Genomic DNA, 19,360 nt, shown 5'->3' on the forward strand with positions numbered 1-19,360 from the left:
GAATAAATAAATGAGTGAGTGATAGAAAGACATGTACAGGATTGTTTTTCAGTAAAATCCCAGAAAAGAAATCGTGGGTCAAAGAAATACTGTCAATGTTCTGTTTATCTATTTCATTTCCAAAAGAATCATTTCAATTTACATTTCCATCAACAATGTATATGAATGATGGTATTTATCACACCTTTGTCAACACTGACTACTATCCTTTTTTTGTTTGGCGGCGGTGGTGATGTAGACCAAGTTGTCTTTTTTCAATCTGAGAAATTAATTAATTAGAGAAGCAAAAAGCTTCCTACATACAATTGAAATCTGCATTTCTTTAGTACTAGTGAAACTAAACTTTTTTCTGTAGTTTAGAAACTAAAAACTAATCTTTTCCCTTTCTGTAAACTAGCTTTGGGTCCATGTTGCAAGTTTTCTGGTCATAGCCTTTGTTTTTCTGCTCAATTCGTTGGAGTTCTTTTTCCAGGAAAGATGTCAGCCTTTTGTCTGTTTTATTTGTTGTGCATATTTTCATCAGTTTGACACATGCCTTTTCATTCTGGTTATTTTTGGACAGATAAACATTTCTCATTTTTATGTAATCATAACTGTCGATCTTCTCCTCTATTCAAATAGTCTTTTCTTTGGCTAAGATTCCCACATGAAAACTGCAGTGATCATTTAAATAATACTGCCAACTGTGAATTCAGATTAACTGGGTTCACAGACTCCTATGTATACAACTAAGCCCTAACCTGTTCAGAACTCCGGTTCTCACTTCTTTGCAAGCCTTGGCCAGTAGAAACCTAGGCAAGTTAAACTGGTCACAGCTCTCAGCACCCTCACAGCTCTCATTAGACCCCCTTCTCAACCTCTCTATTTTGTCAGTGGTACCATCTTGACCCCAGACTGGAAATCAGAGTTATACGTTTAACTTGACTACAGCCTTCATTTACTTTTGTGCTTCTTACATTCCTGCCATGCAAGAGTTTCTCATACCTCTGGGGTTCAACCTTCTGGTTGCCATTCCAGGACCTCTACAAGGAGGCTCCCTAACCCTCCCCCAGGCATGAACCTTCTCGGGGACTTGACCTTGAGATGCCATGAGGATGCCACATCCACCCACAGTGCCTCCTTCCTTCTAAATGTTGTTGTTTGTTCATTGTTTCGTCCCGAAGTCATGTCTGACTCTTTGGGCCCCATGAACTGTAGCCCACCAGGCTCCTCTGTCCATGGGATTTCCCAGGCAAGAATACCGAAGTGGGCTGCCGTTTCCTCCTCCAGGGGATCTTCCCCACCCAGGGATGAAACCTGTGTGTCCTAAGAAGCTGGTTTCTTCCCAAGAACAAGCCACCTATTCCCAGAAGCCTTTCCAAACAGATCTCTCCTTTTTCTGGCCTGCTCCTCATCCTTTAGAAAGAAAAGGGCCTTAGAAAGCAACCTGTTTAAGTTTCCCATTTTACAGAGGGGGGGTGGTCCTGCCAAGTCACTGGTTCCTCCCTGCTCCCCACCTGTCTATACTATGTGGTTCTGCACTTTTTCCATCATGAACTTGAGGCTGAAGATGGTGACCTCGGCTTTTGGGGATTTGTCTGGGCTCTAATCTCCTCCAACTGCCAGCACTAAGCAGAGGTCATAATACTTACTCCACAAAGTTTGCTGATTAAACCTAAACTGTCATATAAACAGATGAACTTTTCTCTATTTTTAAAATGTATTCCAATAAAGGTACGACATTTTAAAGACATTATTGATATTCAAATCATTTTCAAACAAAATCCATCTTCTTTATTAAATATCTAAAACACCAAATTATTCTGTTCTACTCTAAGTTCTGTGACAGCAAAGATGGCACATCTCTCTCCTAGAATATAATGGGCAGCTTCGCAAAATTTCATTTCATGAATGACAGATAGGAGAGGTGACTATTCTTTAATGTCATTTCATACTATCTAGAAAAGACAAGCTCTAACATTCTTATTGCCACTTAACAGCACTAATCTAAAATTACTATTAAGAAAATCTAATTCCAAATAGCTTTTCATACCACCTTGAGAACTTTGAGCTTGGCTGGGATGCCAGCAACGTATTTGCCATCCGGGCAAATATGTTAATTTATCATGGTGAATTTCTCCCCCTCTCTTGGGAAATACACATGTGCAGGGCAGGAAGCAATAACAGCTCTTAGCATCCTCGGCTAATTGAAGCTATGCCTGTGAGAATCCAGTGGCCTACAGCTTGAGGGACCAGAAGGATGGCACCACTGCCTAAATTGATCCATTCACTCGCTGCCTTGCCCTGTACCACATGCCAGTCTCGTACCACATGCCAGTCTCGTCGTCCTGCTTCACTGCATGAGGGAAGGAGTGGAGCATGGGCACCTGAGCCATGAGCAGGCTCATGCACTATGGACTTCTTACGAAGACATGGCTGTGTCAAAATAGAGCCACCTTGGGAATTCCCTGGCACTCCAGTGGTTAAGACTTGGTGCTTTCACTGACGAAGCCCAGGTTCAATCCCTGGCTGGGGAACTAAGATCTCAAAAGCCACGTGGCCAAAAATAAATAAAGCCATCTTTAAACAAAAGGAAAAGAAAAGGAAGCCTTTACTACAAGTATTAAAAAGGAGAGAACACAAAGAAGACAAAAGAGAGAGAAAGCTATGCTCCACAGAAATGCCATCTAGTCCTTTCCTGTAAGTGATAACCTAGTGGATTCTAGGTGACAATTAATTACTCTTCCACTATGACTGCTGCAAAATGTAAAGATGCTAAAGGTCTAAGATGCACCATGAATACGATGACCAGATTCTCTGACTTGGGTAGCCGAGGAAGCTGATCTTCTCCTGCCACCAGCTGCCACCCTAGTGTGCCAGCCAGCACAGTGACTAGGGGAAGAATGAGCCTGGTGCAGTTTCTCAGTGCCCAGTTCTGAGGTCCTCCCACAGACTCAGGGATGCACTAGAGTTGGCTACAAACAGAGGGAATTTGGCCTGAGAAAAAGCCTGCAGAATCTGGGAGTCAGAAGAACTGATCGGCAACCATGTTTTGATACATTTTCAAAAACAGTCTTGGGAATTCTCAAATGAGCAGGATTTTGCTCTGGCCCCTAAACAACATATTTGCACACAGAGGCATGAAATGCAGTTTCTAGGGTTTTTTTTTTTTTAAACAAATACAATTCTTAATAAACTGGTGCCTTTTGCCAGCCAAGCACTCTCTCTTTGTCCTCTCCAGGCAGCGTGATGGCAGCCGTTTGCACTCAGCAGTTATATATCACCCGAGCACTTCTAGAATGTAGCAGTGGGAGCACAATTCAGGTCTTGGCTTGCAGCCTCAGTGGCCTCTCATGCCTGCCTCCCCCCCAACCCCCACCCCAGCATGGACGGATGTAGTGACTCAGAAGGTGTCCCTTGTCGCCGCTGATGGTTCCTCCTGACACTTATTCACCAGGCCCCCAGTGTACTCCCACTCTGCTCAGCTCTGCAGTGATTCCTGCCTGGGCAATAAGACGCCCCTTTGCCAATCAGCTACCAGACCTTCTCCTGGTGAGCATAAAGCTTCAGGGAGGTAGAATTCTATTTCTCTCCCAATGGCTGCGGCAACCCTGGTCCAATCATTCATTCAAACACATGTGTAAAAACGACTGGAAACAGCGATGATGTAGGTGATAATAACACCAGTGAGCATCCGTGGAGTGTTCACTTTGTGGTAATGACTCACATGAAATACCTCACTGTGCTTTCGCAAAAAAAAAAAAAAAAAAAAAAAAAAAAACCTTGACTCATGGAGTTGCAGTCAACAGAGCCAGGGCTGTGGAATCAGCCCAAGCTGGAGCAAGATCCTTGCTGTGTCACGAGAGAGTCCAATGACCTTGAGAAAGTCCTTCAACCCCTTTGGGCTTCTGTCTCATCTGATAAATAGGGAGACTTCTGCCCACTCTGCCTTCTTGCTACCAACAGTGCAACTTTACAGAGACATAGCGGAGATAAGGGATGGCAAAGGAACCAGAATGCACTCTCCACACAGATAAGGCTGGGACAGGCTCGGGTCCAAGGTCACGCAGCTGGTTCACGGCTAGCCTGGAACTGAGGCCCAGGCGTCAGAACTCCCAGGCCAAACAGACGGAGCTGCTGTTCTGTTCAGCTCAGCGGACCACAGAGCCCACCAGCAGCTGGCATGGAAGGCTGCTCCACACAGGAACTCCCCATGGCTGACTTTCTGTCCCCTGAGACCAGCTCCTCAGCCTCACACATCACCGCCAGCACAGATGTTTCTGTCTCTAAATTTTCAACATACACACACACTCTCACTGTCACACACTTGTGTACACCTTCTCTCACACAGATTGTCAGAATTCACAGAACTGGTCCTGTAAGCAGTCAGCATCCTGGGAAATTCTGGAACCCTCCAGCTATGACTACTCTTTAAGATGACGATTTCTGGAGGTAGGTAATTAAGGAAATAAAGTGCCTTGGGGTAGCCACGTGTTTCTCTAGCAAATTTTACTTCATTTTGGTGAATATCAGAAGATCCAAGTAACTCCGACTCTTTAGAAAGTGATTCTTCCTTTATTAGACTAGATGGCACTGTGGTATCACCCTTTTGATGACCAAGGAAATCATATTTCATGTCAAATAATTTTGCTTCCACTGGGGACTGTCCAAGAGGCTAAGCCCTCCCCTTGATGGGTCCTTGTTATCCTATGGAAATTTTCGGAAGGAATCTGCCAGAGGACAGTGGCCATCAAATACACAAGATCACAATGATAATAATGTGTGTTTACACACTATGTCACACTACCTGTCCAAAGGGATTTTAAAAGGCACATGTGCCTTGTGGAACTCCAGTGAGGGCCGGGCCATAGTAGCCAAGACTTCATTTTTTCCTCCTCTGCCACAGCCATGACTGTGGAATTCAATTTTTGCCCTCAAGAGTTCTTTTTTATATCAGCACCTCTCATTACACCTACAGGCTCCATTAGCAAGAGGAATTATTTTCAATATTGCCAAATTGTTTGTGAACATGTTAAACCCTAAAGTCTTGTGGTGACAATGGCTTACACAATTCTCACAATGGATTGAGGTGGCACCCTTCCTAGGGTCAAGGTTCTCTTAGGAAGTTGAGAACAGGGGAGGTTAGTGCTGGAAGGGAAATGAAAGTTCAACAGATTCTCCCAGAATTCCAGCATTCAGAAAGGACACTGTAAACTGAGGGATAGGAAAGTGAGTAGGGGGTGAGGTTTCCTCTAAATCTCAATGATGACCAGAAAGTTGGAGGGCTCCATTCGTCTGGGGCTGCACAGAAAAACCCACACTGGCTGCTGCATTCTGAGAGGTACCAACAAAAGGTGATAGTGTCTGGAGCAGAGCAGCCCTCACCACGAGAAGGGAATGGGGAATCTGTCCAGGGAAGCAGCCTCTGTAGCAGCAGCATTCTCTTGTGGTCAGCTCGGTGGAGAGACAGAGAGCATGCCTTATCCATTCCCGGCATCCCCTGCAGCAGCCCTCTCTGTTTTATAGAGAGCAGCAGAATGGGAGCCCTGTCTGGGGCAATTGCACCCCAAAGAGTCCTTCCTACTTCCCCCTTTATGGCACTCCCTGACCTCCAGCAACCAGGCATTGCAGCTGGCTGGAGGAAAATGCCCTCGCTTCAAAAGTGACTGGCTTTTCATCAAACAGCTCTTTCAGCATCAGTCCTAGGTTCCCAGCAAGTGGACTGGCAGCGCCTGCTCTAGGGCTCAGGAATTTGTAACTCAAGAGAGGTTTCTCAAGACTGAGCCCCACAGGGGATCCGCAGCAGCGTCCCAACCCGCCCTTCGGCCCTCGAGGTGCCCCTTGCACTCGCAAAGGGCAGGGGATGCCCCGTGTGCAGCCAGTAGCCAGGGGCGCAAGCTGGGTACTGGGTGTGCGCAAACAGCCGCAGAGGGACATTCATTCGCCCAAGGAGAGTAGAGCCAGCGGATAGAAAGGAGGAGCCAGGCGACAAAAGTATGGAAGGAAAAGGGAAAAACACACATACAAACGCACACACACACACACACAGAAAAAGGTTAAAGAAAGGACGGGAAGCAAAGTGAGAAAGGAAAACGGAGGGAGAAGGAAAGAGCAAGCGGCCAGGAGCTGACAAGATCCCAAGCAAGAGAAAGAGAGGCGAACAGACGAAGCGAGGGGAAAGGCCGGGGAGGAGGGGGAAGAATGCGGGATCGTCAAAGAGAAAGGCGGCTTGGGAACCTGGGCGCAGAGAAAAGAGAGGCTGGAGGGGCTCAGGCACGCTACACGGAGAGCGCGGCTCCTTCCGGCGCTCCAGTGCGGAATCTACATTCTGTACCCTGTCCAGGCGGCTGACGGGGGGCCGGGGGTCGGGGGGGCTCGTCCCGAGCCTCCCAGCCGCTTCCCCCCGTGCACTCTGAGCCTCCAAGCAGGCCAACCCGTGTGCAGACACAGGAGCCGTCCCGGGTAGGAATGGACAAGCTTCCTGCAGCCGCCACAGCGCCACAGGCGCCAGGCGCCTGCCCAGCCCAGCCCGGGCGCCACTGCAGGGACGCCGAGGTGGTCCCTGGGTCACCCGCACCAATCGGCCGCGCCTTCCGATCCTCTGCCCGCCCGCCGGGCCGGGTTAGCTCCCCGGCTCGGCTCGGGGGGCCCCGATCGGCCGCGGGCGCGCACTCACCTGGACGGTCTCAGCCTGGCGTCGCGCTTGCCGTCCACCACGGCGGGCACGCAGCTGGTGAGCTCGGTCCAGTCGGCGTGCAGTCCGCAGCTCCAGCCCGTGGAGAACCTGGAGAAGAGCCACGTCTCCCGCTTACCAGGCCGATGGCAAGTGCATTTCTTCTGACCCACGCGGCACTCACACGGCTGCTCCAGCTGGATGTTGCGCACCAGGTGGCGGCCGAAAGTGGTGCCTCCGGTCTTTTGGATGTGCAGGAACACGATCAGGTCATCGCCCTTGATGTCGAAGTCTACCTTGCGCAGAAGGTCGCCGCGGCTGAAATTGTAACGGGGCACGAACCTGGCGGAGCTCTCATCCTCCGAGCGGTACGGGTCCGGCAGCGGGGAGCTGAACGCCTGCAGACGGAGAAGCTGGCATTCTGTGCCGGGGCACACGTATTGGAGGACGATCACCGCAAATAGGAAGAGCATCACCAAAGCCAGCAGCAGCTTGTTGGATTTCTCATCCATGTTCCCGACGCTGGGGGAAACCCAAGCTCCTTACGTCAATCCCGCAGCTCAGCCCGCGCTCGTCGCGCGCCCCCTCCCCTGGCGCCGCGGTTGCTCCCCTTTCCCCCTCCCTTCGGCACCGAGTACTCCACCGCGGCGGCGGCGGCGGCGGCGGCGGCGGCGGCGCCCTTCCCCGCTTCCTTCCTTCCCGGCAGGCTCAGCGCTGTGGCTTCTGCCGCACACCCCTCCTCCCCCCAACCCTCGACTCCTTACCGCTGGCCGCCTGCCTTCTTCCCGCACCAGAGCTCTCTGGAGCGGCTTCGCGGGGTTTCGTACCCGTGGGACCCCGCCTGCCCCGGTTGCCCCTCTCCCCAACTCATACCGTGGGTCCGAGCCTCCGCGCATCTCGTTCCACTCTCGGTGGCTCCGTGGCTCCCATCCCCATCCCGCTTCGCCCACCGGAATCTCCCCGGGGCTTCTGCCCCCAGTCCCCTTGGCGCGCACGCCGCCACCTCCTCGCCTGCCCAATCTCGGGCTCCTTCACCGTGCGCCTCCGAAGCCCTGCTCTTGCCCGCACCAGGTTGCCCACCTTGAGGGGCGCCTCGAGGGAGCTCAGAGCCTGGCGTTCGGAGTTCCCCTGGGGGAAGGGGGTCCGCGAGCAACCCGACTTGCTAGCTGAGACGCTGCGCTAAGGGTGCCCGCGGAAGCGCGGGGAAGGAGCCGCAGCGTAGCCAAACGCACGCCGCTCCCCTCCAGAGCCCCGAGCCCGGCCGCCGCGGGCCAGCCGGAACTTTGCGCCCTTTCCTCTCCTCGCGGTTGCTTTCCTTTCCCGCACCGCTCCCGCGCGCCCTGGCCCAGAAGCGCGAGTCCCGCTTTCGCCTAAAACGTACCTGGCTAGGGGACCGAAAATCTTGGAGAATATCGCGCCGAGCACGTGCTTCAGAGAGTGGCCCAGGGCGGCCAGGCCCCGGGTGAGCAGGGCCCGGCAGAGGGAGCCCAGGTCCCAGCGTCTCCTGAGGTCGTGCATCCGCCTGCGGCGGCCTCGGAGCAGTAGCGCGAAGAGAGGGGCGCGCGCGGCTCCCGCCAGAGAAGAAGAAGCCTTTAGGGGCTCGTCCAGGAGCGGCTGGGAGTTGAATCCGCGAGACACACCCCTAGGAGGGCCCACGCGGACTGAGGCGGCGACTGATCCGGGCCGGCTTGCTGCCAATTCGGCCTCTACTCTGGAATGCCGGCGGGGACAGGTGGTGCGGGCGGGCGCTCCTCGCTCCGGTTGCAACGGCGGCCCGAGCACCCGGGCTGCACACGCAGGCAGTGCCATTCCCCCCTTCAGGCAACTCAGGGTACTAAGGATCAGGAGCGAGCTTGAATTTATGTAATAATGCCTCACGCCTAAGAGCTCAAACCACTTAAGCAAAAGACTTGGGTTTTCTCCTGTTTGGGGGGACGGAGGTCACTCTAGTGAGCACATCACTACACTTTGGCTCGTAATTTCAGCCTCCTCTAAAATAGCAAAGGCGCAAATTGGACCTTTTCCCTCTCTCCTTGCCAATTTCCATTCTCCAACGGAAGCAGGGGCATTTTCTGAAAAGGTAAGTCAGCATGAAGGAAAAAGCATGACCCCTCAAAAGAAAAAAAAAAAAAAACGTTTCAGAATGAGAATTTGAGCTTTTTTAGAGCAGGGACTGGTCCTTACTTCCCTATTCTTTCTCAATCCCCAGCATCAAGCCCCGTGCCTACAGGAAGGCTTCACTCCTAAGATTCGTTAAAAGAAAGGCACATGATTAAATACTACATGGGGAGGGGGGCATCTAATCCAAGGTGGTGTGACAAATGAGGAAGCAGGCCCAGAGAGGGAAAAGAATGTGCCCAAGGTCACACAGCAGAGCCTGAGGGTTTGAACCCAGGAAGCCATCCATTTCCTAACACCACCTCTTTTAATAAACAGGTGCAGAGCGCCCTCAAGCCAAGTGTCCCAAAAGGCTCTATTCTGCTGCAGGACCAGCACTGTAAGGATTGGCAAGGAAAGAAGGAATGTCCCTTTAGAACAAGGTCCCAGGACTCAGGACTCTGACTATTCCCATCTGACTGATCAGGTATTGGGAACTGATATTTCTGTGAATGAGTGTCCACTGGTGTCCAGTCCCACCTCTGCAGAAGGAACTTGGGCTGGCAGTGGTGTCTCAGAACAGTGTTGTCGGGGAGGTGGGGGCCCGTGAGCTGAGTCCTGGGGGTGGCAGTAAGTCCCTCCAGAGACAGGCGCTCCCAGGATCTCCCTTAGAACATTTGTTCCCTTGCTGAGTTCTGTTCATCCCTCATCTATTCTGTCTGTGCAGTGAGGCAGTGAACATTGGTCTCCAGACCTGAGATTCTGTCATTTGCTTGCTGGGCAGCTTTGGGATTATGACTTGCCCCTCCTGGGCCTCAGTTTCCCCTGCTGTAAAATAGGACTGATTCATTTCTGACCATCTGGGTCACTGTGAGGATGGCCTTTGATGTTGATGTTTAGTCTCTACATCTGACTCTTTGTGACCCCATGGGCTGTAGCCCACCAGACTCTTCTGCCCATGGGATTTCTCCAGGCAAGAATACTGGAGCGGGTTGCCATTTCCTTCTCCAGGGGATCTTCCTGACCCAGAGATTGAACCCCGATCTCTTAAATCTGCATTGCAGGTGGATTCTTTACCGCTGAGCCACCAGGGCTTCCCAGGGATGGGTTTGGGCAATTCTAAATATGAGCTCAGATATGCCAACCGAGTCATGGGCCAGTGAAGGCAGAGGCCCTTCTCAGGCGATTTCACAGCTGTGCCCCTTGCCCTTACCTCCTCCCCAGACGTCCCCAGTCCTGGTTGGACTTCCATGTGGCCCCCAAGCTACTGGGGACAGTGAGAGTCCCTTCGTCTGGCTGCGAGCATGAGGGATTCTTGAGAATCCTGCATTTCAGGCATTTCACCTATCTGGGGATCCCGGGGAGGGATGGGGGGGATCAGTTGATCTATGAAGGAGTCAGACTAAGGAGTCAGATGCAGCAACTTTCAAGGCAGACCCCTTGGCCTCCCAGAGAGCTCCCCAGATGCCCCCAGGCTTGTGGGACTCATCCGCAAGGGCAGGTAAGGGGAGAGCCAGGGGAGCCGTGAGGATCGCTGAGGAGCTCAACTTGCCAGTTGTCCCTGCCTGCTCCCAGGCCACCCATTCGACTCCTTTGGTCTCTTCAGTAGGTGGCCCTCTTCATGGTGCCATATGAGGACCACTTCCTGCCCACCAATACATTCAATGGGTCCCCAGAGAAACACTTTTAGAACACAGTGGGTCACACATTTATGCCCCCAGTGACTCTTAAGAACTCTGGAGTTCCTGCTCTAAGAGAAATCAGTGGGACTGGAACATGGGAAGGTGCCTTGGATGGGGGTGGGGGACTGGTAACCAGTATAGGAAACAGTCAGGATTTACTCATTTAGGTCATAAAGAAGGACACATGCACACAGTCAATCTGATTGTCAGAGGAAGGGGCAGTCAGGTTGGTAGTTTTGCTCTGCACAAAGAAGGAACAGGATGAGGCTATGAAGTCCAGCCTCTGAGATCGGATGTGTGCGCTCATTCACTTAGTCATGTCCGACTCTGCGACCCCATGGACTGTAGCACGCCAGGCTCCTCCATCCACGGGATTCTCTGAGGCAAGAATACTGGAGAGGGTTGCCATTTCCTCCTCCAGGGGATCTTCCCAACCCAGGGGTCAAACTCACGCCTCCTGAGTGTCCTGCATTGGCAGGCAGATTCTTTACCACTGAGCAACCTGAGTGTGTTCTAGTGTGACTATATACACCAGCTCACTGGAGGGTATTTGCATTTCTGCGACTTTCCTCTACCATTATCCTGTAATAAAAATAAAGAAATGACTCTCTCGTGGTGGATTTCATATATCTGGGTTCCTAAAAGTGGGAAGAAACTGTGGGGGAGTAGGGAACAAGTCTCAGAGGACTGTTCCTGGAGTGAAGAGGCTCCCTGCTATGAAGAGGGAATTGTTCCCATGTGTGTCCTGAGAACCATGTTCTCCTGAGGCCATGCCTGGGCCTTCGTAGGACGTTCCAAGACCTCTTGCAATGCTGGGCTGGGCCTATCTTCCAGGAACTGGTTCCCCTCAGGAATTGAGAAACAAAGATCTTGGTACTCTAGAAGGGCTTCCCAGATGGTGCTAGTAGTAAAGAATCCACCTGCAATGCAGGAGACATAAGAGATGCAGGTTCTATCCCTGGGTCAGGAATGGCAACCCACTCCAGTACTCTTGCCTGGAGAATCCCATGGACAGAGGAGCCTGGTGGGCTACAGTCCATGGGGTCGCAAAGAGTCAGACACAACTGAAGCGACTTAGCACAGATGCTCATACTCTGAAATCAGCCCTCTTTTGGAGATTGGGGTGAGGGTCAGGTCTGTGGTTTTGCATCTTCTTCCTTAGGGCAGCCTGAGTGGTCGTCTGTGTATATATTTGAGATTCAGGACTTGGAACATGAGGAGGACTCTGCAGTCTGAGCAGGGCTTCTGGTTGTCTCCACAGTGTGCCGTTCTTTTCATTATTTATCCAGAACCTTGTCCTCCCATGGTTTCCACAAAAGGTTGCCGATTCTGGGAGCATAAAGGTCAAGCTGGCTTGCATACTAAGCAGTGTGCTCCCAAATACACATTTGGTTGCTGGTGTCTGAGAGGAGAGCAGGAGGTGGTTGAGAGAGCCCTGGCCTGGGAGTCCAGAGACTTGGGTTGCTGAGAACAGGACCCTGTATGACCATGAGGAAGACACCTGTTCGCTCTTGGGCTCAGGTGCCCTATTCATAAGAAGTCACAGTCGGTGTTGTCCCCTAAGGGCATTGTCCTGCTCTAATATGGTAAGTCACTTGCTTTTCTTGTCTTCTTCAAGGGCCAGAGTGCTGCCAAACTCTCAGCGCCTCATCGCAGGGCAGAGCCCAGTCCTTCCTGCTTTCGGTAACAGTCACACAGTGGGGACCCATTAAGCCATCAGCAGTTGGACTTGTCCTGAGCCCGTGTGACAGGTAACAGCAGGGTCCCCTGTTCAAATTGAAACAGAAGCAGTGGAAACTTAATGTCAAATAAATTTGACAAACTTTATTTGTCAAACTGGCAAATAACTGAAATAAATAAATTTATTATTTTTTGATGCATTTACAATTCTTTTTTAAAATTTATTTATTTTAATTGGAGGTTAATTACTTTACAATATTGTATTGGTTTTGCCATACATCAACATGAATCTGCCACAGGTATACACATGTTCCGCATCCTGAACCCCCCTCCCTCCTCCCTCCCTGTACCATCCCTCTGGGTCATCCCAGTGCACCAGCCCCAAGCATCCAGTGCTGGCATTCTTTATAGAGTATAAAACACTAAGAAAATATGCTTTCCCCTCACCCCAAGCATTGCCTCAAAGCTGTCTTTCCAGCTGTCGCTAATTAAAAAAAAAAAAAGCTCATACTCTCAATTATAGGTGATTTTTGTCACCAAGATTGAAGACATGCAAACTATTGTCACTTCACTGCTGCTTTTCTGCATCTCTCCAAACTGAATGAACAGCATTGCTTCATGAAAGCACTGCTCCGAAATTTGACTTTAATATTCTAAACAGGTTCGGTGTGTTATAGACAGCACTCTCAATGGTTGTCTATTTTTCTCCCATGAAGCGCTGAATTTATTTGTTTAGCCTTTAAGAAAAACATATGGCATTGAAAGAATTAAAAGAGGAGGAGGATGTAGGGGCAAGAGAAAGAAGCACTGGACCAGGGCTCATGGTCAACTGTGAACATCAGACCCATGGCCGCCCTTCTCCTGATGAGAACTGCCCACCATTTCCCCAACAGTGACACCCCCATTTCTCACTGACAGCCTTTGGAGGAGTCTGTTCAGGCAGAACTTTGAAAGCCATGGTGAGCCAAGGCCTGACAACCACCAGGGGCAGCAGGTCAGACTCCACTCCTGATACAGTCATGTTGCTTATTTGGGCCTCAGTCTCCACTCATAAAATAGCCTGACCAGGTACCCTCCAAAAGTTGGCTTAGGGGTAGAATAAAGAGGAAGCCAATCTCAAATGAGTTTATTTTTAAAAGGAGAGGGCACAGGTTTGGAGAGCACCTTGCCCTGGGGTTTCATCAGGGCTCTCTGAGCTGTCTCAGAGCCTCAGTTTTCTCATCCATGAAAATGGGGCTATAACAACCTCACTGGGTTGTAATATGAGTTCACTAAAACAATCTGTGGGAGGTACTCAGTTGAGTTCCTGGAAAGAGTACACCTTGTGTAAATGTCCATTTCTCTTCAATTTTGACTCAATATCTTTGGTTTGAGTTCTTGGTTTATATTTCCCACAACAGTAACATACACATATTTAATGATGGGGGTGGGGCTGGCTCTGCCCCCACCCCATTTTCTTTGCCTGCCTTCTTGTTTCACCCTCCCTTCACACATCTCCAGTGCTTTCCGGAAGCTGGTGTCCCCTGGGTGACGAAAGGGTAAAATGATCCATTTAATCACACTGAAGAATGAGACATCTCCATGTGAACTCTGTCAGGAGACATCTACAAAGGAGGAGGAAAAATGATCCCCACCAGGAGACACCATGAAACAGGTATAATGGCAGTGGAGGAGATGCTTGGGGAGCTGAGCTGGAGGGTTTTAAGTACGTGCAGAACTTACAGGGCCAGCTCCACTCTAAATTATTGACAGTAATTTTCGACTCTGTTCACTTCAACAGTTAATGGTCGATTTGGCCAGAGCAGTTTCGACTTGATCAGCTGGGCAAACCACAGCCGTCATGAAAAACACGGTCAGTTTTGTGTTCATCTGGTGTGAGCCAGAGCTAGGCCAGCAACACCCTTTCCCTGTGGCTGAGTAGAAAGAGCGCCAAGCTGGAGGCGAAGAAAACAATGTTTGAGTCTTAGTTCTGCTTCCAGCTCACTGTGTGACCCTGGGCTAGTCTCTTGACCTCTCTGGGATTTAGCTCCTGACCTTGGTAAATGGAGGAGCTGTATCAGATGATTCCGAAGACCAAAGACCGGTCCCAGCAGGAACTTGCTGTGATCTAAGTTAATGCCAGCTAACAAGCAGAGCTGAGGAGGGATTCCACTCTCTAGCCATTGTGCGGGCAAAAATGCTCTACCGAAGATGACCTCGAGCTTGTGGCCGAGTCAGAAAAGCCAAGGGAGGACTTAGAGGAGGCAACTTTCTTAGATCACGTGGGTAAGAGAGAAACTTGCAAATAAACCTTCCAGGCTTCTGCTGACTTGGAAAGTAAAGTCAAAACTGAAGGATTGGGGAAAAGTGTTGAGAACTGACCTCCCACTGACACAAAAGCCCTAGGTAGGTTTTAATAATGATAATAACAAAAGCAAGAATGGCCCTGCCTGGCCCACAGCCTCCCACTTGTTTGCTTACTATGGGATCTTTGCAAGAGAGGAGCACGCCCACTGCTGATCTCCTGGCTGGTCTCTGTGGGAGTTCTAGTTTTGAATAATAAAATACAAAAGCTGAAAATTATATCTCAGAGCAATCTGGAGGATTTAGAGGAAGCTAGCCTCTGAGGGCAAAGTGGCTCCCAGGAAAAGGATCTCTGTCACCCAAATGGGCTTGAAGAGGGGAGGTTTTATAAGAACAACCCAGGAAAAGAGAAAAATCAGTTTAGAGAAATCATACATGTCACTGCCTAAGTGAAAATTAATTTTTAATCAGAGGGAGCCAGATTAGACTTAACTGGGCTTGAGAGCAAAACCTAGAAAAGGACTTACTTTTTATGTATGTATTTTCAAAATCCAGATTTCACTAAAAGGTATGAGAATGCAGAAAGCTTAGAGCAAGCTTAGAGCAGCAGAGGGAAATGAACTTGGTGAAAGACACGGTGAACATCATCCACACTGAAAAGCTGCCTTAGTGGGTACCATCTTGTGAAATATTTAGCTGACACAGAAGACAATATTCCAGTCCCCAGTCAGAAGAGTTGATACGAGTGAATAAAGGGTTAGAATTGTGACGGGGGGCAACTGAGGAGAGGGTGACATTTTGCCAAGGCTGCCAGCTCCAGTGCTCTGCACCCTGGTCAGGGATGGCTGGCCATGGTGATGTCACCTGTAGGCTGACTCCAGAATGTTTAGCAGACTATGCCAGGAAGACCTCCTTGACTCCATACCTGTTATGTGTCAAGCACTTGGCTACACACTTCACATGCCCTCTCTCAATTAACATGCCCAGCAAGGGACTTCCCTGCTGGCCCAGTGGCCAAGACTGTGCAGTCCCAATGCAGGGGGCTCCAGGTTCCATCTCGGGTCAGGGAACTAGATTCCACATGCAGCAACTAAGAGTTCATATGCCACAACTAAAAGATTCTGCATGCTGCAACTAAGACCCGGCATGGCCAAATAAATAGATTAAAAAAAAAAAACATGTTTGGCAGCCCAGTGAGGTGGTTACCTTTGTTGTATCTATTTTACAGATGAATAAAATGGGGTTCAGGATTAGAGCCACCCAGCTTGGAAGTAGTGCAGCTGTGCCGTGTTGTTGCTGTGCTCAGTCATGTCCGACTCTTTGCGACCCCATAGATTGTATCCCGCCAGGCTCCTCCGTCCATGGACTTCTCCAGGCAAGAATACTGGAGTGGGGTTGCCATGCCCTCCTCCAGGGGATCTTTCCGACCCAGGTATTGAACCTGTGTCTGTTACGTCTCCTGCATTGGCAGGCAGGTTCTTTACCACGGGCACCACCTGGGAAGCCCAGTGGAGCTGAGACTTGAACCCAAATCTGTTAATCTCCACAGTGAGTCCAGTGTCCCAGTGATGCTTATCCGGTTCCAAGACGTCTGGGCATGAGCTGGAGAGTGAGTCATCCTATCCACAAATGGAATATCAAGAAACTTAGACGGTCCTCATCCTAGGCAGAGAGAGATCATTGTGTGTGTGGGTGGGTGGGGGGGGCACATGCTCTGAGGACACTGAAGGAAATCGAGGTTAGGGGCTCAGAGCCTGAACTTTGTTAATATTAAAGAGGGAAGCATAGAGGCAGACACTGCAAACTGGGTGACTCAATGCACACACAACCTTGGGACATCACCCACACTATCTGATACGGTTTTTTTTTTTTTTTTTTTGGAAGTGTCTTAAGCAACTTTGTCCACTCTGCTATGCAATAACCTTCTGGAAGGCTGCGACCTTGGCTTCTTCATTTTTAAAACTTCTCCTCAGAGCCCAATAACAATAATATTTGGTCTAAGCCTTCTTGGTTTACCAAATACTTTCATGGACACTGACTCGACCTTCAAAATAACTCAACAAGGCAGCTATTCTTGCCCTTACTTTATCTGTGGGGAAATGGCATTTGGTAGGGCCGAAGGACCTTGGTCAAGGGCACACAGCTGATGTGGAGTTGTCACTGCTGACCACTCCCTTGATACCCCCAAGCACGCAAGCCAACACGAGGTAATCACAAGGCCCCTCACAGAGGATCTGCCATAGACTAGATGCTCAAGAGATGTCAGTTGTCCCCTTTCTTGACAATATATGATTTTAAAATGTTTTCTTTGCACTAATTATATCCTACCTGGTACCCCAATATATTCAAGAGATACCAGTCTACATTCTCAGAGAGCTTACCACTGATGTAAGGAAATACAGCCCATGTGTGTGTCCAGTAACCCAGTCCCTTCTTTGTCAATGAGGTTGTACAAAAAGTGTCCTAGCTCCAGAAGATGTGGCACGTATATACAATGGAATGCCACTCAGCCATAAAATTAAGAATGAAATAATGCCATTTGTAGCAACATGGGTGGACCTAGAGGTTGTCACACTATGTGAGGTAAGCCAGGTGGGGACAGTCAAATACCATATGATACCATTTATATGGAATCTGAAGTATGACATGAATGAACACATCTATGAAACAGAAACAGATTCACAGACATGGAGAACAGACTTGTGGTTGCCAAGGTGGGGATAGGAATGGGGGAAGGATGGATTGGGAGTTTGGGATTAACAAATGCAAACTATTATATAGACAGGTAGATCAGTAACTGAATCACTTTACACCAAAAACTAGCACAACATTGTAAGTCAACTATGCTTCAATAGAATTAAAAAACATTTTTAAGTGTCCTAGCTCTGCCCAATTACAAATGCCACCCTCCTTCTGTGGCACCAAGAGTGTGACACTGTGAGCAGTGTGTGGTTGCACAAGCACACTACAGTTTGTATCAACATCTACAGCCCCATTAGGACAAATAGTTGATTTTTTAGACCAAGTCAACAAGCTGGTGTGTTTTATTTCATTCGAGCTGTGTCTGTCCTGCTCAGTCTTCTCCCTGCAAAAAGCAGCTTTTGGACTTGGTCTAAAAAATCAACTATTTGTCCTAATGGGGCTGTAGACATTGATACAAACTGTAGTGTACCTTTTGCAGGGAAAAGAGTGAGCAGGACAAGACACAGTTCGAGTGAAATAAAACACACTCTAAACGTTTCACCCTAAACGTTTCTATAGTTCCAGATCTTGCCAGTGGTTTGTTAGCAAGTCAAAGCAGAAACTGACTTTTGGTATTCCAGAGTCTTTTGGAAGACAGCCATATAAGGAATTGCTAGATGAACAGTTCCTGGCTCTCTAATCAAGGACAAATCTTCTGCCAGCTGAGATGCAAGATGCTGTGGCAGTAGCAAGCTAACAACAAAGACAATGACAACAACAATTTGCCAGGATGATGCAAACCCAGATTGCAGGAGAGGCTGTTTTCTTAGTGGAATGCATCTGGAAGTATGGCTAGATGTGATTTATCATCTGCATTGGATGCTCCACCATGACATCCTAAATAGACATTTTCTGTTGGATATCAACTGGGAAAATTTTTATTCAGCACTAATTTCATCAAAACCTGTGTAGCTGATACAGCCAGATTTCATCAACTGAAGGAGAATGAGTATAATATAAGCTATTCAATCTAAAGGCATTACTTTATTATCTGAACCTTCTTTGAGCTCTATTATACAATAGAGTTTGTAGCCTAATACTTAGATTTTTAAAAATGTAGAGTCAGAGATTCAGGCTGAACTGTACCTCCTTGTAAGACCCCTGAAACGGATCTGAAATGATAAGGAAGTCACTCTTGGAGTATTTACAGACCACTCTTCATGTCAAAGAACATAAAAAAGTCTCCCAAAGGCAAAGTGGTTTGGGCAGGTCCTTTTCCTGCCCTTCCTTCTTAAAAGTCTGCTGCAAAGGCTCTGGTCAGTGCTGCAGGCTGCTCTTTTATCTCCGTAACCTGAGCGTCTCTGCAGAGCAGGCTCCCTCTCCGTATGGCATTCAGTGAATTCCGAGTCAAGTCCAGGCTCGAGTCAGCTGCCTTCATTGTAAGTCTTTCGCAATTCAGTGGATGGCTTGGCCCTTATGCCTTGAGGATTGGAATCTCCTGGACAGGGATAGGATTTCACTTTCCATGTCTACAGCACTTGCACCAAGTTTATTAATATAGTCTATACAGGGGGATCATATTGACAGCAAGCTCAAATCCACATCATAAAGTCTGTGGCTTGAAGCTAGACTGAGCCAAGCCCCTCAGGAGGAGACTGAATCACCTTAGGCATCAGCCACCCTGGGGAATTTTGAGAGTTCAAAATCCAGTTCAAGTCGATCCTGTCTAGGACACTGCTTCTTTCCTTCTATATCAGCCCCACTCTCCCAGACATCCCACCCATGCCTGGAGGTGCATTTCCACACATAAGGAGGAAAAACAAAATTTGGGGAACACCTCAGGTGTTACCTCCACTGAGGCATTAAGGACTCAGAGTTTTAAATGAATAAATGAGTCATAATACAGTGATGTATCCCAGTCAAAGAATCAATGAGGCCATTGGAGGAGCTGGCAATTGCAGTGGAAGGAATACACTTTCTGGATTCAGACCAGGATTTGGATCTCCATCTGGCTCCTTACTAGCTGTGTGGCCTCAGGCAAGCAGGGCCTCACTTTTCCCATCAATACAGTGGGGATAATTCTAATCAGCTATCTTGTAAAGCATATATGAGAAAAGAGAGGAAAAAAATGTATACAAAGCACCTTTTACAGGACCTGGCAGAGAATAAATACCCAACAAGTGACAGCTACTGTTATGGAAGAGGCCAGAGAGATGGCTAGGTGTGTCTTAGTTTCCTCCAGTCATGCGTGAATGTCTGCCTCCACTGTGGACAAGAAGTACTC

The 19,360-nt window shown here is 49.0% G+C and overlaps 1 protein-coding gene across 2 annotated transcripts in view; it reads right to left on the reverse strand.

Annotated features, from left to right (window-relative positions):
• The window catches only part of HS6ST2 (heparan sulfate 6-O-sulfotransferase 2), a 377,867-nt gene extending 369,406 nt beyond the window's left edge, over positions 1-8,461 (reverse strand). For both annotated transcript variants that reach the window (XM_068962896.1, XM_068962895.1), the window contains exons 1-2: positions 8,034-8,461; positions 6,656-7,174 (exon numbers count right to left, since the gene is read on the reverse strand). In XM_068962896.1, coding sequence (XP_068818997.1) covers positions 6,656-7,174; positions 8,034-8,461 — 947 coding nt within the window. The remainder of the gene's footprint in view (positions 1-6,655; positions 7,175-8,033) is intronic.
• Between the last annotated feature and the right edge of the window lie 10,899 nt (positions 8,462-19,360).

This window comes from Capricornis sumatraensis, chromosome X (genome assembly GCF_032405125.1).
Source record: "Capricornis sumatraensis isolate serow.1 chromosome X, serow.2, whole genome shotgun sequence".
NCBI lineage: Eukaryota > Metazoa > Chordata > Mammalia > Artiodactyla > Bovidae > Capricornis > Capricornis sumatraensis.